A 21,124-nucleotide genomic window follows, 5' to 3' on the forward strand; every position below is an offset into this window, starting at 1 on the left:
CTGAGCTGACAGGCTGGACCAGAGGACACCTCCATTTGCACTAAGGTGATCTGGAAAAGGATTCAAAAGAAAGCCCACACCAAGCCTAGCCTGTCCCTGCTGATGTACTTTCCTTCTTCAGCTGAGCTTGGCAATACAGTCCCCAGGGGAAGGGGAAAAATTGGCCAGGACTCCCACTTCTGGCTAGAATTCAGAGCAAAGGTGAGGCATGGTCCATCCAGCCTCGACTTGCACAATGTGATCTCCATGGCTGACATGACAGGGACTCGTGCACCAGGAACCTCTGTCAAATGCACCAAACACAGCATTTTGCTTTTTAAAAACTGCCTCCTTTAACCAGGAGGGGGAGACCACACAGTACAGACTGGTAGGACTAGGGAAACAGGGCAGCTCAGTATTAAAAATTCCCAGAGAGGACAAGATCTACAGCAGCAGTTGAAAAGAAGTTTGAAGATCAGAGCACTTCCCTTTTCTAAGTCCTCTCAGTCAAAATTCAGATCCAAGAAGTGAACAGAGTCTCTGAGGCTAGGGGCTGTTTTACCAAGTGCTGGCTGAGAAGAGCAGTAATGAGAGAAGAGAGGAAAGGGGAGCCAGCCTCAAATACTCATCAACATTTCAGGGCCATAGGTTTGCTAACTCAGCCAAGCTTCTTGCTTTAACCCCAAAATATACATGGCAGACAGGGCTGCATGGGCTGGAAATGTGACCCCCAGGGGCTCTGGACTCATGGGGAATGAGGCCCAGGGGATGAAACCATGAAACCCCTCACCCAGCAGTGCCATGTCCACAGCCCTGCCCTGTCCTTGGGGCAAGGATTCATCACACCTTGAAAATCCCTTGTGTGTTTTGAAGCCCTTTGGCTGTAGCTGCACAAGGGTGGCCTCAGATCCTCAGTAAAGCTTCCTGGGAGCAGTAGGAAATGGCCAGGCTTTGGTGCAGCTCAGGGCAAGGCTGCCTGCAGAGTGTGCCCCCCACCTGTGCCCACAGACAGCTCGTGTTCACAGCTGCACTGCAGCACAGCAGCCTGCCCTGGCCAGCCAGCCTGGCACACAGGCCATGCCAGGCTCACAGCCACTCAGCACAGTGCCACCACACCCAGCACTGGCACCAGGGCAATGAGGACGTGTCGGATGCAGCACCAAGGAGAAATTCTTCTTTGGGGCTAAGGGTTACCCCAGATCAGAGGTGAGCCTTTGAGGACAGTGTCATCCTGAAGCTGCTGAGTGGACAAAGAGCTCAGCAGTCTGCTCTGATCTCACAGCTGACCCTGCTTGGAGCTGCAGGCTGGGCTAGAGACACCCCGAGGTGTCCTCCCAGATGGAATTATTTGATGACTGTGCAGTCTCCAAGCCCACATCCTGCCCTCTCACTCATTGCTGCACTTATTCACGGGTGCCAAAATACAAACCCAATCTTCCAAATGCCGTGCCACATCTGCTTCTGATGGAAATCAGCTAAGCCAGGGCTCCTCCTCCTCCTCCCTCAGCTGGCATGTTCCTGCTCCCAGAGGGTTAAACCCTCACACCTCCGTGCCCACAGGCTTTCAGGACCCTGGGTTATCCTCCTCACACACCAGCTCTGTGCACAGCACCTGTGTTTGCATCACTCAGCCCCAGGCTGGAACCAGCAGGAAACACCCAGGTCCCCCCCAGTCCTGCTGATTCCAGCAGCTCCAAGCCCCTCCCAGCTCAGGAACACTGGGTGTGATTTCCCAGGGGAATTCATCTGCCTCAGACCCTCAGGCTCCTGTGCTTGTTCCCAGTTTCTCCAGGAGGTTGCCAGGCCCTTTCCCCCAGCATTCCCCCTCTGCAGAGGTGAGCCCAGCCTGGGAACAATTCACCTCTGCACCTCCTTAGCAGTAAACAAACCACACTGAGCTATTGAGGTTTCTCACTCACTGCACAACATCTGCTCCAGCCCTTGAACCCCTTCTCAGCATCTTCCCTCAACCTCTTTGGATTTCTCAGCTTCCTCCCTAAATTTTGGCACCTAAACACAGGCAGAGCCCGTTTGCCCATCTCAGTGACATGTTCAGAGGCCAATCAATGCCGAGCTCTGACTCACGGCTCCCCTGGTTTATATAACAGGGCTCGCTCCAGCCACAGAGCCTCCCTCAGCTCCCCGTGTGGCTGCAGCCCCTGGGCATGGCCCTGCAGCCCTGCACACAGCCCAGGGCTCACAGAACTGGGCTCTGCTCAAAGCCCTTCCGGATGGATTCCCACTGGGGAGGATTCAAATGCGCAGCCAGCGAAGCCCCGCACGCTGCTATCTTCATCAGCCACAAATTTAACAGCAGTGACTTCAAATTTACTTCCTGATCAGCAATGAAAATGTCAAATTGCAGTAACTAATTTTAGGAGATCTCACAGTTAACTAGCTCTCTTCCATTTATTCTATGACCTGCTGGTGTTGGGTACCAATTTTTGTATTTTAAATGTATTTTATTATGGCATTATGCAATATGAAATCGAGCTTGTTTTTCATGAAGCCATTTTTAAAAAGTGTTTCTAAAGGGAAAGGTTGCTTGGTCTAAAAATAAATGCTTCACTTTGATTTCTAGCTTTAAAGAGAAAACCAAATTTCCATTTTACTTCTAAAAAGTAAACGAACTTTCACAAAGACAAGTCATTTCCATCTGAAATATCGAAAAGTATTGATGTGACGTCTTAAAATGTCAGATTAGCAGTCTGTTTGCAGCCTGCTCATCAGGTTTTTGTTGGATCCTGGCACACAGATAGGCAGGGTATACGTGGTTAGGGTTATTTTTGGGGTGGAGGGATGGGATCAACAGGCAGTGCTGATCTCCTACAGGTAAGAGCCCCCAGCTGCTTCCCAAACCCAGCACCCCTGCATCAAAAAAGGGCTTTTTCTCTGGTTTTGTTTTTTAAAATACATTGGTTTTATAATCCAGCCCTGAAAGGATTGATGTTCCAGAGTCAACTGGAAGCAAAGAAAATGGAGCCCTGCAGAGTGTGAATGTGCAAGTGTGTAAAACACAAAAGCTCTGAGGGAGGAAACAATTGGATCTCTTCATCTCGGCCTGGGTCTCAGGAATACTGTGAGGAAATGTAACTTTGATGAACAAATTGGCTTGACATGACCCATTAGGAACAAAATCACAACACAGGGAACTGTGGGTAATTCCCTGCCTTCTGTTTGCTTGGTTCTACTGTAAACTGTTCCCAAAATGCTGAGGAGTGGCAGAAATGACATTCTGGCACTGGTGCATGGAGCAGGACCTCATTTCCATCCCCTGACCCTGCATGGGTGGGATGGGGAGGGCAGCTCCCAGCCAAGGTGCTCTGGGAGCTTCCTGATGGAAGGAGCAGCTCCCAGCTCATTCCCTGATGGAAGGAGCAGCTCCCAGATCCCGCCCTGATGGAAGGAGCAGCTCCCAGCTCATTCCCTGATGGAAGGAGCAGCTCCCAGATCATTCCCTGATGGAAGGAGCAGCTCCCAGATCCCTCCCTGATGGAAGGAGCAGCTCCCAGATCCTGCCCTGATGGAAGGAGCAGCTCCCAGATCCCTCCCTGATGGAAGGAGCAGCTCCCAGATCCTGCTCTGGTGGAAGGAGCAGCTCCCAGATCCCTCCCAGGTGGAAGGAGCAGCTCCCAGATCCCTCCCTGATGGAAGGAGCAGCTCCCAGATCATCCCTGATGGAAGGAGCAGCTCCCAGATCCTGCCCTGATGGAAGGAGCAGCTCCCAGATCATCCCTGATGGAAGGAGCAGCTCCCAGATCCCTCCCAGGTGGAAGGAGCAGCTCCCAGAACCTGCCCTGATGGAAGGAGCAGCTCCCAGATCCTGCCCTGATGGAAGGAGCAGCTCCCAGATCATTCCCTGATGGAAGGAGCAGCTCCCAGATCCTGGCCTGATGGAAGGAGCAGCTCCCAGATCATTCCCTGCTGGAAGGAGCAGCTCCCAGATCATCCCTGATGGAAGGAGCAGCTCCCAGATCATTCCCTGCTGGAAGGAGCAGCTCCCAGATCATTCCCTGATGGAAGGAGCAGCTCCCAGATCCTGTCCTGGTGGAAGGAGCAGTTCCCAGATCCCTCCCTGATGGAAGGAGCAGCTCCCAGATCCTGGCCTGATGGAAGGAGCAGCTCCCAGATCATTCCCTGATGGAAGGAGCAGCTCCCAGATCCCTCCCTGATGGAAGGAGCAGCTCCCAGATCCTGTCCTGCTGGAAGGAGCAGCTCCCAGATCCCTCCCTGATGGAAGGAGCAGCTCCCAGATCCTGCCCTGATGCAAGGAGCAGCTCCCAGATCATTCCCTGATGGAAGGAGCAGCTCCCAGATCATTCCCTGCTGGAAGGAGCAGCTCCCAGATCCTGGCCTGATGGAAGGAGCAGCTCCCAGATCCCTCCCTGCTGGAAGGAGCAGCTCCCAGATCCCTCCCTGCTGGAAGGAGCAGCTCCCAGATCATTCCCTGATGGAAGGAGCAGCTCCCAGATCATTCCCTGCTGGAAGGAGCAGCTCCCAGATCCTGCCCTGATGCAAGGAGCAGCTCCCAGATCCTGCCCTGATGGAAGGAGCAGTTCCCAGATCATTCCCTGATGGAAGGAGCAGTTCCCAGATCCCTCCCTGATGGAAGGAGCAGCTCCCAGATCATTCCCTGATGGAAGGAGCAGCTCCCAGATCCTGCCCTGATGGAAGGAGCAGCTCCCAGATCCCTCCCTGCTGGAAGGAGCAACTCCCAGATCCCTCCCTGATGGAAGGAGCAGCTCCCAGATCATCCCTGATGGAAGGAGCAGCTCCCAGATCCCTCCCTGATGGAAGGAGCAGCTCCCAGACAATCCCTCCGAGGCTGCACAGGGAGCTCTGCTGCCCTGGCCAGCCCTGGGGGGAGCCTGCTGTGCATTTTTATCAGGGAGAGCTGGAGCTGCTCTGCCAGCACAGCTGGAGGAGGATTTCCATGGTCATCCAGGGAACATCCAGGCAGGGATGACGGCTTGGGTGCCACCTCCCACACGGAATGGAGCCAGCCATGAGCAAGGACAGCGTCCTTAAGGCTAAGGGAGGCTTCCCCACCCTCCTGGGACTGGTTTTAATGCCCAGCCTGCTGCTAGAGCTCCATTTTCCCGGGAATTCCCCCCATGGTTGAGGAGCCCGGTGCTGTGGCAGCCCTGGGGGGCATCCCAGGAGCGGGTGGCATCAGGTGGCCCCGTGTGGCAGGGGATGTGCCCGAGGCATACGCACAGCTCTCGATCTCCAGCGTGCAGTTCTGCTGGTCCAGCGGGTACCTCCGCAGGTCCATCATGCAGGCGGCCGTGGTGGTGATCCTGAAAGGGAAAGAGGGAGAAAAAGAAAATAAAATTTAAAAAAAAAATCTGTTGTGTCTGCTTTTTTTCTTAACAAAAAGAAAAAGGAATAAAAGGAGAAATGAAAGGCAGAAGTGAAAGTCAGGCAGCATTTGGGGCCGCTGTTTCCCTGGAAACCAGGGAGATCCAGGGTGGGAGGTGTGCAGGGCAGGGGGCTGGTGCTGCTCACCCCCAATGGCACGGCACAAACCCTCCGTGACTCACGTCAGCACGGCAGCATCTCTATTAACGGGGTGGGCAGGGACCCGTGTGCCCGCTCTGCCTCTCCCCGGAGAGAGACAAAGAACCCGGGAGGAGGCGCAGCTCGGGCTCGGGGGGAGAGGAGAGGCTGCCAGTGTGGAACAGGGAGACAGCAGGCACCCGTGTGTGGGGCTGCGGGTGGACTGGCTCCATCACCCGGCAGTGACCTATTGCTGACCACATCATCACCCCCCTTCCCTCACGAGCTGCCCCAAACCCCCTAATCACAGCCCCCCATCCCCATCGTGCCACTTTGGCACTGCCAAACCCAAAACCCAAAACCCCCGAGGGCTCTGGCAGAGCCCTCCTGCTCCACAGCCCCCCTAAGGGAGGCACCTGTGCACAAATCATGGTGTGATCATCAAAGGGATGTGTGTGGGTTTGTGTGCATCCCCCCTAAAAATAAATATGGGGAGAGGATGAAGATGGGTGCTGCTTTGGGGTGTTGGAGCTCGGGGAGGACACAGGGCAGGGAGGTTCAGCTGAGGATGCCAGGAGGGTGGGTGTGTGTTGTACAGGAAGGAATATTGTACATCTCTGGGGTGGGGGCTTTTGGGCTGGCATAGATGAGGGCATGAGAGGCAGGGACAGAGTTAACTCCCCAGCATGGCAACAGCGCCCTGGAGTTTACAGGCTGCCCCTGTTTTTCAGATCTATTGCTCCCCTCACCCTTTGATGCAGTCTTCTTCCCATGCAATGGATGTGTGCAGAGTGCTGGAGAGGGGGGAGAGATTGCTGCATTCTCCCCCTATTTTTTCAATTAACCATCTGGAAGGCATTAATCAAGCTACACATTTTTTACTATGTAGGCATAACCAGTGAACTGTTAACTAGAAAGCTTTATCTTCTGAGCCCTGTGGCCTGGGAGAGAGAAAAGAGAGGGAAAAAAAGAAAAAAAACAAGAAAGCAGGGAGGATGAGATGGCGAACCAGTGAAAGAGAAGGAAAAAAAAAAAGAAAAAGCAAAAAACATCAATGGTAGAAAAAGAGACCAGAAAGGGGGAAAATATGGGAGAAGCTGGGCATAAAATTGGAAATGGGGAGGAGGGGGGAAGAATGTGGAAGGCCAGAAGGGGGAAGGGGGCTGCCCCAGTGGGGGTATCGGGGCAGGGGCTGTGGCAGGGCAGGCTGGCAGCCCCGCAGAGCTGCTGGCTCTTTAAGAAATCTCGTGTGCTAAATTTATCTTCTCTGCTGTCTGTGAAGTCTGTTTGTAGGAGATGAAGCCTTGAGGAGAGCCTTTGCCACTGCCTGCCGTGCTAAAAATAGATCCGAAGAGACGAAGGGAATTTATATATATCCTCACTGGGTCTAGATACAACACTGCAACTGCCCTCTCTCCGAGCAGGGGGCCCAGGCGAGCTCTTAACCCTTTCATCTGTAATGCATTTGGGGTGGAGGAGAAAGCTCTGAGGGGGGAGAAGGACAACAGGACAGGAACCACTTAAAAAATCACCACTGCAGCCTTGCCCTTGCGTGGTTTGCTTTCACAGCCTCCCAGCTGGGCAGCTCCAGGAGGGCAGCTGGGAACACAATGCCCGTCCCACCCTAATGCTGCTGCTGTGCTGGGGTAACTGGGCACTGGGGTGCAGGGGGGAAGCAAAAAGGGGAGCTGCAACCTTGGCAGGAAAGCCCAAGGTGGGAGGCGCAGAGTCCACGGTGGCCGGCGCAGGGACCAAGGAGTGGGATGAGTCATCCCCCTGTGCTGCACACAGCATCCCCTCCCTGGATTATGCTGCACCCCTGGGAAATCGTGGCCACAAACGCGCTTCCCTGTTTTCCCTAAAGTGTGAGATGCAAAAAATGCATTAAATGAAAATTTTCCACCCCATTTGTGGAGCCCCGCGGGCTAAAAAACCTTTGCACAGTGTCCATCCCAAAATCTCAGCCTGGCTGGCTGGCTTGGCTGCAGAAAGGACATGCAGCCTGCTCTGCTCACACAGGGACCCTCTCGCCAGGATTTGCTTATCACCTGCAGTGCTGGTTGGAAATGCAGAGCGTGACACAGTGAGATATGGCTGCCACACTCCATGCACCAAGCCCTGCTCACGCTGGCAGCTGGCATAAATCCACAGCCACGCCAATGATTTCTGCAAGATCACACCAATTTGTATCAGCAGAGATTTACATCAGGGCAGAATTTAGCCCTGTTGATTCAAAAGGAAGGGATAGGTAGGACAGAAAGGAGAAAAACAAGATTAAGAGGACATTTGTCCTCAAAAAGCCAGATAATTTCTTTCTTTGCAATTAAAGGGCAGGTATATCCACACTGTGTGGCTCAGCATCTTCCAGAGACACCCCAGTTAGATGCAGATCCCAAACTCCAGGTGATCTGCCCATGTAAAGCTGCTTGGGCAGGTAAAATTGGAACCACGTCAGGCTTTGCTGTGGGTTTTGAGCAGAGGTGGCAGAGCCATCCCCAGCTGTGCCAGTCTGTAGCCACCTGCTTATCCAGAGGGTTTCACCTGCAGTGCCTGCCCAGCCTGGGGACACCAGCACTGCAGGACCACCAGGTGTGGGGGCTTGGGTGGAACAAGATCCAAGAGGCAGCTGGTCTGGGGCACCAAGTCCAGCTCAGGTCCTGTCTCTGGGCTTCCTAAACCCCGATAAACCAACCCAGCTTGGGGTAAAGCAAGTGGTGTATCCCAGAGAGGATGGAGGTGTTTGATTCCTTAGACTTCAGAGCTTATGAAGTATCCTGGACACCAACTTCCCTTTGATAGACCCTGCTTGAAGAGTCAGCTTTCACCTGCTCCTAGAGGGGCCAAGGAGAATTTCTCCAGCTCCTTTGGTGGCTGCGTACCAAGGGCAGGTGGGACTCATGGAGGGATGAGAGGCTTCATGCACATCTCACAGTCGAAGGGAAGCATGAGCAAATCTCAGTCACCCCAGTGACCTTTTGGGGTCACAGCACGTGCCACCTCTGGTCCAGAAGGCCACAGGACCAACCTTTGCCTCATTTTTTCATGGGTATAAATGTATAGACTCTGAGCTGTTGTGTGAAGAGATGGGTTTGCTTGGCACGTGGGAGACTGCATGGGGAGGACAGGATAGGGGATGGATGGGGGGTGACACTCAGGACTCCTGTCTCAACAGGCTTAAGAGACAACCAAGGTGGAAGGAAAGTAAGAGGTGGAAAAATGGGGAGAGATGATGGCATGAGCACAGCTAGGGAAGGCAGGAGTGGAGATGACAGAGAGGAGAGCAGAGAGCACAGGACAGAGCAGCAGGGTAAGGGAAGAGAGGAGGAGGATCAGGGGATGCACGGGGTAAAGCAGCCTGGAGAGGAAGAGCCAGAGGAGAACGAGAGGTTAAAAGAGGGAAAGCAGAGGAGAGGATACTCATTCAGTGAGCAGGGAGATGAGGAGACAGGGAACAAACCATCATCCTGTAAACAGCTCTAGACAGAGCACGCTGCCTCCAGAAGACGTGAGCACAGTGAAAGGGAGCAGGGAGCGCGGGGAGCAGAGGGAACGCCAGGGAAGGATGCCACCTTCCCCGTGGCGCTAGCATGAGGCGCTGGCGCCCGGCCAGCCCGCATCTTCTCCCTCCCCCTCCTCCTCTCCTGCTTCTCTACCCACCTCCCTCCCCTTTTAAATTCAGAAATTTGTGTGGTGTGAAATTTCATCTGCTTTGACGGCGATTCACGGAGACACTGCCCGTGGAGGGAGCGGCTCTCCCGTGCCGCGCGCTCAGCGAAGCGTCCAGCGCCTTCCACAGCGAGCCCGGCCACCACCACAGCACCCTGCAGCTGCTCTGGCCTGCCCCAGCCCCTGCCCACCCCACAGGCCTCGGGGTCAGCCCCTCACAACATTTACAGCTCCTTCCCCACAAAAAAAAAAAAAAATCCATGCCCTTGGTTCTAATTGTTTCTCTTGAGGTCTGTAGGCGGTTGTGCCATCCAAGTAGCCAAAGCCTGAGTGCCCTGCTACTCCAGGGCACAGCTGGCAGGCAAACACGGGTCATCTGGGGGAAGACTGCTGTGGAGAAAGCACCGTGCAGCTCACAGAAAAATAAAAAGAAGAAAAAGGAGAAAAGGGACATGGATGAGATGTTGAGCAGCTCGGGCAGGCTGATGGAGATCCCCTTCTCTGCCTGCACTGAGTGGATCGAGCAGAAGGCAAAGCAGCATGGATACCTCACTCTGGAGAGTGCCTTTGTCCCCAGGAGAGGTAGAGACCACCTCTAGAAAAACATCCATGGAGCTCTAAGTCACACAGTGCCAGTTCTGAGTGTCTGAGAGGAAATGTTCCAATGAGGAAAGCTCTGCCCTCATGAAGCTGGTATGGCCAGAGCAGATGCTGGCGTGGGGAGGGTGGTGCAGCCTCGCCTGCTGCTCTGCACCAAGCCTGGCAGCAGCAGAGCATGGCCCCAGCACAGCTGCAGCTCAAAAGGGAGCGCTCAGGTTGCTGCAAACCATCAGTTCTCCACAAATATTTCAGTTCTCTGACATGAACACCACCAGCCATTTCATTCCCCCTCTGATCCTCCTCATCACTGTTTACTTATTAATGGCTTCTTCTGTCTTATTTAGAATGATTATATAAGTGCACAGGCATAGAGCAGCATAGAGCTCCAAGCTGCCATTAAACCCTGCTGCAGCCCAGGGTGTCCTTTCCATCTCCTCCCTACCCTGGTGCTGGGCACCTTCAGGGCAGCTGCACATTCAGCTCCTGTCCCAGCCACATCTCCCTCTGCTGCAGGCCCTGAAAGCCCTTAGCCACCCATTCACCCTCTGCATCATCTCCAGTGTGTTGGGAGAACTGAGCTCACCAGCCACAAGTGTGAGGGGTAAAGGATTACTTCCCAAAATTGTGGCCTGATTGCAAAAGCAGCAAGTCCAGGCTTTCTAAGGAGGACTGAGTGGAAGACAGGAGAAGACCATCACCTGTGAGGCATTGCTAAAGTGAGTGAGGGGCTCTCCCCTTAAAGCTCATCCTCACAAAATAAACTTCTGCATCGTGACTGTGTCTATCCCAGCAAATTAAAAATGCCTGGCACTGGTTTCTGAGGGCAGTGTCAACTGGCATGGAACAGTCTTGGTCTGCACTTCAATTTCCACCCCACAGAAAAGGGTCTGGCTGCAGAAAGCCTATTGGGAATGGTCACCAGCCTCTGCTGGGCTCTAACTGAGGATGCCCAAGGGACTGTTTTGGACACGGAGCAAAGCCAGGAGACAAGCTGACTGTGGAGGACACTGATGTTCAGTGTCCAGGAATATTTCCTGACACCTTTGGCTTGGAAAGGGCACTGACTAAAACTCAGTATGGCTGAGAACAGGGAGGGAACAGCCCAAATCCCCCCACCACTGCCTTTCTAATTCCAGGGGAGACACAGCCAGCAAACACCTCACCCTATTTCCCTGTTACAGATGAAGTGCCACGATGCAGGGACTAACACAAACACTCTCACAGCCAAAGACAAACATTTAAGTTGCTGGTTACAACTTTCTGGATTCCAGATCTCCTGAGAAGCTAAAGATGCTCCCATCCCCTCGGGATGCAGACTCCCAAAGCTCCCAGCAGTTTGCAGCAATAGGAGAAGGGATGGAAGCTCAGGTTCTGCAGGACTTATTCAGGCTCGCCCCATGGGGCAAGTTAGACTCCTACGGGAATTCTGGTGACTAAGAGTAGAAAGAGAGGCAAAATTACTGTTTTGCTAAACATGGGAATAAAACCAAAACTGAGTTCTTATTCTGTACGTTCTCAAAGTCAGGCATAAAAAACATGCTGGCAAATGTCACCTTCTGCCTGGCAGTAAGCACAAACTTCCAAGGGCCTGGAGGGATTTATAAACCCGTGGTGAATTTTGCCATTCTTTTCACACAGCCTGATCTTTGCAAACTCCTGGAGGTCATGATTGAACCAAGAGCAAGGCAAGGAGATGGAATATTTTCCCCTCGTGTCTGTTTGCCTAAAACTGACTCCACAAGCCTTGGCACAATCCTGCTAAGGTCACTCTGTTTCCAAAAGCATCTGTGCTTGCATAGGCATCCTTTGATAAATAACAGTGTGCACTGCACTCAGATAGGAGAGGAAAAGGAAGCTTTTCTAAACCAGTGCTCAGGGTACCACTCCTCTTAACCAACCATTTTTCCACCCTGGCAGAGCGCAAAACTGTAAGGTTTTGTTTTTCTGCCCCTTTATTCCATCCCAAATGCACCATGCATTTGGCCAGCTGCCAGCTGAACTGGGGGACAAGAGACTGGTGGAACACCTTAAAAAAGGTTCTTTTCCTACATTTGACTCCCAGATATCAGTGACTTGCACTTAACAGAGGTATCTCCCTTCAAGAGCATCAGGCTGGCACAAGTTGCATTAATAAAACAGCAAAACTTAAACCTATGGGAGGTGGCAAAGAACAGGTAAAGCCCAGGGACAGGCTTAAGAGTGATGGCTGGGACAGGATATGCAGGAAGATGAAGAGGTGCTGGCAGGGTGAGCTGGGGGCTCAGGGCACACCAGCTGCCTCAGGAGACAGTGGAAGCTGCCTGACCTCTGTTTCTGCTAATAAACAACTCAGACTCATAGGAGATGTAGCACAGGCAGCAACTCCAGCCAGGATGGTGCTTGCCTTTGTTCTTGCAAAGATGCAAGGATGTCAAGGATGGAGGAGCAGCTTTGGCTTTGCTGCTTTGTCCTGTTTTAGAAAGCTCCAATTCCTTCCACAGCTTCTGAGATTATTGAGAAATTTCATATTATTAAACTTTCTTTAAGTGTTTCCTGTTAAATCCATCATCCCAACCCTAGGAGACAAAAATGCAGGAGAGAATCCATCCTTAACCTCAGCTGGGGAGCTGAGCTCTTAATTAAACCCTGATTTCCCCTCACCCACTAAGGATCTCCACTCCAACCTCCACATCTTTGTGCTAAGGAGCTGACCCAAGGCAGGGTTTGGGGGTGGGAGCAGGACAAGGCTTCAGGACCAGCACCAAGGGAATGGATGGATGGATGGATGGATGGATGGATGGATGGATGGATGGATGGATGGATGGATGGATGGATGGATGGATAGATGGATGGATATGAGTCCAGCTTTTTGCACCCCAGCTGCCACGGGGGAGATTTCTGCTGCCCTTGCCCAACCTGCAGAGGGAGCAGGCAGAGCTCCCAGAGGCAGGCTGGAGCCTGAATCATCTCTCTCATATTTCCAGAGAAAACTCTCTCAGGGAGGGAAAGGGAAGCAAAGATAGTAGATTTTTTCCCTGCTGGCCTGTGAGATGGGAGAAGAAAATTGCTCAGTGATCTCAGCACAGAAAAAACTCCTCTGTGTTAAAAACTCCTGTCTTAACCCATCAGGCCAGATTCTTGCAGAAAGTCAACAAATACCCATGGAGAAAACAAGGACATGGCTGCAGACAGCAGCTCCAAGTGAGACAGGAGCAGAATAAACCTTTCTACTGTCTGGAGAGCTAAATAACCCCAGGTTGGGCCCTGGGGAATGCAACACTGCCAGGGCTGGATCCTGATCAAGGGCAGGTTGGGGATGGGGGCTCTGGAGAAGCCCCCAGGAGGAGCCCCAGCCATGGGGAGCAGGCAGGGCAGGCTCTGGGGTGGCACAGGGGGGCTGTGACAGCGTGCCAGTGTCCCCAAGGCGGGATGGACCAGCAGGGGGAGGTTTGACATCCCCCTGTGCTGCTCCACAATGCCAGGTGAGGCAGAGGGATGTCCTGGCTGCTGCCTGGCCCAGCAGGGAGGTCTGGTCCCCATCAAGGGTCAGCACTGGGAGGGCTGGTGGCCCCAGGAGCAGCTGGCTGGTGAGAAGGCACCACGGAGAGCAGGAATGAGGTGCTGCCAAAGCAGATACACCCAGCACCTCTCAGCTTCAAACATTTTGAGGTGTTTGAAGCATGGCAATTCTCTCCCTCTTGCTTTAGGGGATTTTCTACACCGATGAGAGGGTTCTGCCTCCCCAGGAGAGCATTCCTTGGGCTCGGAGCCCCACGGTGCTGCCTTGGCACCTCTGCGTGCTCCTGAGCTGACTCATTCCTCAAGCACACCTCGTTACATCACCAGGGCCAGGAATAAAAACCCCCACCTCACACATGCACACGTTCCCCAGCACCACCCCCAGCTTCGCAGGAGGAGATCCCTCCTTCCCTCCACACAGGATTGAGCCTCCACCACCACCAAATCCCTCTGCACTTCTCCAGTTGCTCAGTTTACACTGCCTGGGCTCCTTGCCAGCCAGGCACGGTCCACGCTGCTCCCTGCCTGCTTCCCGACATCCCAGATTCCAGGGAGGAATTCCTGCTTCCCGACATCCCAGATTCCAGGGAGGAATTCCTGCTTCCCAACATCTCAGATTCCAGGGAGGAATTCCTGCTTCCCAACATTCCAGATTCCAGGGAGGAATTCCTGCTTCCCGACATCCCAGATTCCAGGAGGAATTCCTGCTTCCCAACATCCCAGATTCCAGGGAGGAATTCCTGCTTCCCAGCATCCCAGATTCCAGGGAGGAATTCCTGCTTCCCGACATCCCAGATTCCAGGAGGAATTCCTGCTTCCCAACATCTCAGATTCCAGGGAGGAATTCCTGCTTCCCGACATTCCAGATTCCCCACCAGCCCAGGGAGGCAGCCTGGCCTCCTCAAATCACCTGTTTAGCCAAAAATCCTCTAATTAGAACAACACCAAATGGCTTCAAGATTTCCCTGAAGGATGCTTTAAAGCTGGTTTCAAATATGATTCCCCAATTACCACACGAGAATTTCAGCATTGTTACAGTGGTTGCTATTTTTAGGTCTCTGAAAACAGACAGCAAAATGCTGGTGACATCAGCACTTGACTAGTGTCGACTTGTTTCACTACCAAATGGATGCTGCATGGTGTGGGCAAGGAAATAAAAATCCCAGACAAATGTAGAGCTTGAATGTGTAATAATGTAAAGCTTATTGAATATTGGGGCAGGGCTCCAGACAGTGTCTGAAGGTCCAGAGGAAGCATTGGTAATTCTGTTACTCAAAACATCAATGGTGGTTGTAAAGCAGCTTGTAAGAGTGAGGGAAATATTGACCTAAGTGAAACATCAACATGCACTGATGTGGTTTTTCTTAAATGAAAAAAATCTCCCTAATTTTTTGTTAAAAAAAAAAGCCATTAGGTCATTAGGTAGAAAAGTATATGAAATTCAGCCAATGCTATGCAGATTTTCCTCACTGTTTTATCCACCTCCCTCCACCACTCAGCAGCTTTGTCTTTGTGGGTAGCACCTTCAAGCCTCCCTTTCTGTTGCAGGATTTCCACATCATTTTAGCACTCCCTGTTTCACACCATGGGTGAACATCCCTCTGGTGCTCCACAGGCACTTCTCACTCCAGCAAGGTGTTCAGGGGCCAGGTGAGTGCCAGGTCACACCTCCTGCATCCTCCCATCCCCAGTGCCAGGTCACACCTCCTGCATCCCTCATCCCACCGTGCCTGTAGAGCTGGGACTGCCCTATAGGCTCCCTCAGGGCTCTGTTTGGCTTTTTGGGGTTTGTGCCATCTGGTAACTGCTTGGGGTAGGGGGTAGGAAACAGCAGTCCTGCATCCCAGCATCACTGCTGCTGTTTATTCATTCCTTTTGTTGGAGACCTGGCAACCAGCTATTAATGTGAGCCTGGTGGGAATTAATTTTGGAGTAAGCTTTTGTATGGAGTGCTTCCCTGAGATGGAGCTGGATTGCACTTCCTTCAACCATTAATTTGCTAATTCCACCAAAACCAAGAAGAATATGCTTTTCTGACTCCCAGCTCTCACAATAGATTACAGGGCTTCATTTACTTGTGCAAACAAGTTATCTGGAGCCTGCTCTTGTTCTCACAGTGGTCAGGAGCTCCTCATGACTTGGGTGTGCCTTCACTTGGGCCCTGGGGTCTGATCCAGGGATTGAGCCTGGTCCTGCTGGTCCCTGGAACACTTGCTGAAGGCAAGGGCCTGCCAGGATGTCATCCTTCCCTGCTCTCTGACATCAGAGCCTGCTGGAAAAAAATGACTGTTGTGCCACAAATAGCATGATTGAGTCACTTTGCTACGGGATCAGCTCAGAGGAGGGGGAAGCGACTGGCGAGGAGGGAGAGGAGCAGGAGATGTGGGATCTGCTCAGGGGGAAACTGGCAAACAAAGGAAAAGAAACAGGTATTGCCTCCTTTGGCCCTCTGCCATCAGGGTGACTCCATTTCATAAATTCCTCCACAAAATGCAGGACAAGAGCAGGATTCAGAGCACAGGGTGCACCTGCACCTCTCTGCCTGTTGGCAGGGCAAGCCTGGCTGCACATTTACAGAGAGGAGGGGAGCTCAGGTGAATATTCAGGGACTGTTTGCTTGCTTGCTTACACCTGCTGTGTATTTTTGAGTAGGATCATTGTTATTTGCACCTGGAAAAAACTGGACCTAGTAGTCCTGTTTTCAGCAAGAATGCAGGTCCAGGAGTCAGTATAGAAAGCAGCCCTAAAGAAATCCATTTCCTACCACTGTGAGCAAAGCTAGAGGGACTTCAAGCATTCAGGGCACCTGGCTTGTACCCCCAGTGCTTCCAGCAAGCCACTCTGGCCTGAGGTACAGCTGGGGAGCAGGAGCTGCCATTGCTCAGAGCTTCACTTTAGTAATTGTCATTTTCTCCAGGGGCAAGGGAGCAGCTTCCAGGAAAACCAGCCAAAAGTTAAACCAACACAGGCAGCTCTTACTGAGGCCTGGAAATAGCGGGCAAACAGCTGTCATTTTCTTTCATTTGGCCTGGGTGCAATTTTCCTCTTCTTTCCCATTTGCACAGGTCATTCCAGGGAGCTGGAATGGGAGGGGAAGGGAAGGGAAGGGAAGGGAAGGGAAGGGAAGGGAAGGGAAGGGAAGGGAAGGGAAGGGAAGGGAAGGGAAGGGAAGGGAAGGGTCAGTACATGAGGAGCTGAGTGTCCCAGCCCCAGCCAGCTTGAGTGCAAACCCTCCAAGGACTTGCACTGCCTATCACCCATGCTGCTGGGTTCACACTGCTCATTCTTCAAGCTAAATAGCAGCTGATAAAAATACACCAGCACTTGTACTTGTGCTGTGCAGGTGTGTGCAGAGATTGCCCACCAGCCTGGGGGAGGCAGCTCTGTGCTCAGGTGGGCTGATCAGCAGCAAAGAGCAGCCTGAGCTCAGCAGCACTCTTTGCCCCCTCCTTCCTGGATTTATACTCCTACCTACCTCCAAGTCAAAACATCTTCCTGCCTGCCCTTCTCTCCTGTTGGGATACAGTGAGGAGATCTGGGGGAGTCAGCTGTGGGACTGCTGAGTCTCTCTGGAGGGTCAGCAAAGCCAGCTCGGGGCTCTGTGACAGGTTCAGCCAAACAACACCACTGGCAATGGGGAGAGATGCTGTACCTGTCCTGGGGAGGGAGAGGCACAGCAGGGACAGGCTCACAGGGCTGGGCTTGTTGCACCTTTTGCTGTCTCTGGGTCTGGAGCAGAAAGCTTCCATTAATAAAAAGCAAAACCAGCCCAGACATGACCCCAGGGAGCCCAGGGTGTCCCTCAGCACCAGCAGTGCTGCTGCTCCCTTGGCTTCCCTGGGCTCTGCTGCAGGGAGAGCATGGGGCACAGCCACCTCTGGCAGGATGATGTTCTGGGCAGCCTCTTGCTTTGCCATGCCCTACCCTGCCCAAAACAGCCCTGCCACTCAGAGAGGTGTCAAATAACCCTAAAGTCACACTTTGCCACAGAACACGACAGAGCACAAGAGCTGATATGTAAATGGGAAGGGTGGGTGCACCCTCTCTGAAGGGGAAAGGTCTTTCCTCCCCCCTTGCCTCCATCTCTGGGACAAAAGCCCAGAGACGCTATCACAAATATTTGTGGAGGCAGGTCAAAAGAGCCAGCGGTGAATTTTGGTAACTGAAAAGGAAAATAAAAAACATGACAAAAATAAAAAACCCTCACCAAACCCAACAACAACAACAAAAACCTGAACAAAAAAAAAAAAACAACCCAAAACCCTGAGACTAAAGCAAACAAATACAGGGTTGGAAAAATCTTTTCCCAGATTTCAGCTACAGCATCCTGCAGCTGCAAATTTGCTTTTTTGCCCTCTGCTTCTCCATTCAACTTTATTCCATACCCTGGCCCCTTCACATACCCAGATGAAAGAGTAAGACCAACCTTTTCTCCCTGCACTTCACACAAGCACAGCTATTTCAAAGGCTTTGGACTTGCCTATGTTCCAGACACAGCAAAGCATCTCCTCACTGAGGACCATTCTCCTACCAGATATCAATTTTCAAGCCTCCATCCTCAGAATTGTTCTAATAAACAGATGTTTTCCTTAACCTTACACAAACCTATCTTGAACACAAAAAATGACTGAAGTGGTTTGATTAAAGGGGTACAAACATTTAGTCTTGGATACCACAGTAACAAAGGCTCATCTCCATAGCCCAAACTTGCAGAAAATTATAAGCAACTGAAAATGAGTGTTTCAAATGGAAGTGTTATGCAACATGAATGACAGTGACCTGAAACGCCCAGAGCAGACTATTCCCCTCTCCAACATCCATCTATAGCAGCACAGGAAATGTTGGAGGCCTGAAAGAAACAGCCATTTCCAGCTTGGAGAAAGAACAGAGACACAAAACTGCGTAGCACTGGAGTATCTTTTGGGCTCTTGCCTTGCCAGAATATTTTTAGAGACAAGAGAAGTTCAAATGAGGTGTGATTTTTGACAGGAGTAAGAGCCTGAATGAGGGATGTGGGACTCCAGGGGCTCTCCAAAATGCAGTTTATTGTACCCAAGAGTTACAGCATCCAGGGTTGTGGGTGACAGAGCTGTGCCCACAGCTATCAGCTCCAGCTGCAGGCAGGCCTGGAGACCCTTTGGTTTAGGTTACAGTGCATTTTATACTTTGCTGAGCATCTTAATACAGCAGAACCAATCTATACCTTAACTATTATCTATAGCCTATCATAACTATTATAATTACCATATTCATGTTACTGTTCTCCAATCACTCAAAGTCAGTACATTACAGTTTAAGCTAAAAGTTGTTTTTCAGTTTTCTTGCAGTGGAAAATTCTGAGACCTTTTTTCTACTTGCCACATTTGCTGCCTTGTTTGCGTGTGCTCTCTTTCTGCTTGGTAAAAACATCTTCTTGTTTGGGGTGGGTTTATCCTTTGCTCTAAGCCATAAAAACCCCTTCTAACTAACACACCCTTGGTTATCCAGTGAGACTGGCTCAGCAATTCTTTTCTTCTATATCAAAACTTGCTTCCATCTCTATTCCTTCTTCAGATTCCACATTCAAGAATCTTTCTGCTAAGCACACCTCTCTCTCTGTGAGACTTTCTTGTCCAACTTTCATCCTTCCCAACAGACAGGAACCATTAAAGCAAACCCTGGGACTCACCTGAGGCCGTAGAGGACGGTCCCGTCGGGGTGCAGCCGGATCATGCGGTTCTTCACCGTCACCCCGTGCAGAAAGGACTTCTTGTCGTTCAGGAAGTAGGTGTCAGGCAGCCACAGCTGGTCAGCCACCCTGTTGTCCAGGGTCAGGTTGAGAGGAAGGTCATTGTAGGCCAGGCGTTTGTCCCGCCAGCTCTGCTGGAAGTACATGGTGATGGTGTAATCCTGGCAGAGAAACGGGCACACGTCAGCCTGGGCCACTGCAGCTCCAGCCCCTCACCAACCACTGCCAACACCTCCCCCGGTTCCTCAGCACCCAAATGTGTGGGTCTACACCTCCAACACTTTTTTAAGGGTTTTTTTGGAGGTTTTTTTGTTTGTTTTTTGTTTGTTTGTTTGTTTATTTTAGTTGGTTTGGGTTTTTTTGTGTTTTTTTGTTGTTGTTGTTTTTTGTTTTTTTTGTCTTTGTTTGTTTTGGGGTTTTTTTAGGGTTTTTTTTGGGGTTTTTTTGTTTTAGTTTGGGTTTTTTCTCTTTCTTTTTCTCTTTTTTTTGGAGGGGTGTGCGCTGCGATTCGTTCTGTGAAAATGGGAGCAAGCCCATGTTTTACAGGGGACAAAACACCATTACATTTTGTCCCCTGCTCCCCCTGTCCTTGCCATTTATGTTTCCAATCAAGCAAAACTGCATCCCACTCCTGCTGTCCCAGCCTGCTGAGAGCTTGTCTGCACCACCAGCAGCAGTTCAGGTATGGGAGCACCAAAGGGTGCTCAAATTTATGGGGAATAAATTTTAGCCAACAGTGGCTACCCAGCAAAGACTTCCAGGGCTGTTCCCCACTTCCCTCACACAAAGGTCACACAAATGAAATCCACCCATGTCCAGGCACTGCTCCTCTAGTTGGTAAAAGCTAATTTTGGTTTCAGCAGAAGCTGAGGTTGTTCCAAAGGGCACAGGGAGAGCCTCACCTCGAGGCCAAGGTTTGAAGATCAGGCCAGGCCAGCCAAGACAAGCTCTGAGCACTTGCCTCACTATGGGAGCTGAGCTGGGAGCTCGTGGTGGTTCTCAGGAAGGGACATAAGGGGAGGAAATCTGTCATCAGTGGAGCACGAGCCACTGGCAAAGGGGCAGTTCCCTGAAAAATTCCCCATAAATTTGGGCATCAGGAGAAAGTTCTTCATGGAAAGGGTTGTTAAACATCAGAATGGAGTGTCTAGGGAGGTGGTGGAGTCCCCATCCCTGGAGGGGTCCAAGGAACAACTGGATGTGGCACTCAGGGCCATGGTCTGGCTGACAAAGCTGGGGTCAGCCAGTCACAGGTGGAACTCAATCTTAGAGGACTTTTCCAACCTAAATAATTCTGTGATTCCCAAACCATCCCCAGCTAGCACAATGCCATACAAACCTCCTGCTCCCCTCCTGTCCAGCAGAGAAAATCTGACACTTCAAACTGTTGCTAACACAAGAATTTTACAGAAGGGAGCAGGAGCTGTTGGTGGCTGCTGCTCTGCAGAAACCAAACCCATTGCTGGGCACATCCAGGGCACATCCAGAGGCCTTGGATCAGCCTGTTCAGAGGCACAGTGTGGTGCCACATAATAGAACAGCTTCTTCTTCTTCTCAGCTAAACAAGCAGTACAGGAAGGAGTCTTGTACACACCAACAACAGGAAACATTCTCAGGAAACATTATCATAGCAGGTCTTAAATATGCTGGGAGATAAGATTTTTGGAGTAAACCAGGTGGCATTAAAAGCTATGGATTGATTAGGAAGTGAGCACAAGTCCTGGTGACAGTGACCTTACAGAAGTCAGAGATTTTTCCCCAAGTCCTTAAATAAAAAGCTATAGGAATGTGCTTCTTGTTGACAGAGTGATAAATCTATCTTTTGTCCCCTTAAAAAGGAAATAAGACTAGAAGTTTCTCTTCTCAATTAGGTGAAAAGACATCTCTTAGGACTTAGGAGACTTCATCTCAAACTTAAGGATAGCCAATTGGACAGAAGCTAAAAAGTCTTGCCTAAGCAATTTAGTAGAAAAAGAAGAGAACAAAGAAACGAATGGCTTTTGTGAGATGTTTTACTAGGGGCAAAGACCTTTGGCACCTGGCTCAGTTTTTCTCTGTAAAGAGTTTTGTTATTTTGCCTTTTATTAAAACCTTTTTAACACTACCACAGAAGCCATCCTGCTGATTTTAAGCCTTCTAAGGTAGCTGAGCTAC

General features: G+C 51.3%; 1 protein-coding gene across 2 annotated transcripts in view; it reads right to left on the minus strand.

The window, feature by feature from the left end:
- The window catches only part of LOC118698796 (gamma-aminobutyric acid receptor subunit beta-4), an 81,606-nt gene that overhangs the window by 8,355 nt on the left and 52,127 nt on the right, over positions 1 to 21,124 (minus strand). For both annotated transcript variants that reach the window (XM_036402333.2, XM_036402332.2), the window contains exons 4-5: positions 18,911 to 19,131; positions 5,197 to 5,279 (exon numbers count right to left, since the gene is read on the minus strand). In XM_036402333.2, the coding sequence (XP_036258226.1) occupies positions 5,197 to 5,279; positions 18,911 to 19,131 (304 nt within the window). The remainder of the gene's footprint in view (positions 1 to 5,196; positions 5,280 to 18,910; positions 19,132 to 21,124) is intronic.

Source organism: Molothrus ater, chromosome 14 (genome assembly GCF_012460135.2).
Source record: "Molothrus ater isolate BHLD 08-10-18 breed brown headed cowbird chromosome 14, BPBGC_Mater_1.1, whole genome shotgun sequence".
NCBI lineage: Eukaryota > Metazoa > Chordata > Aves > Passeriformes > Icteridae > Molothrus > Molothrus ater.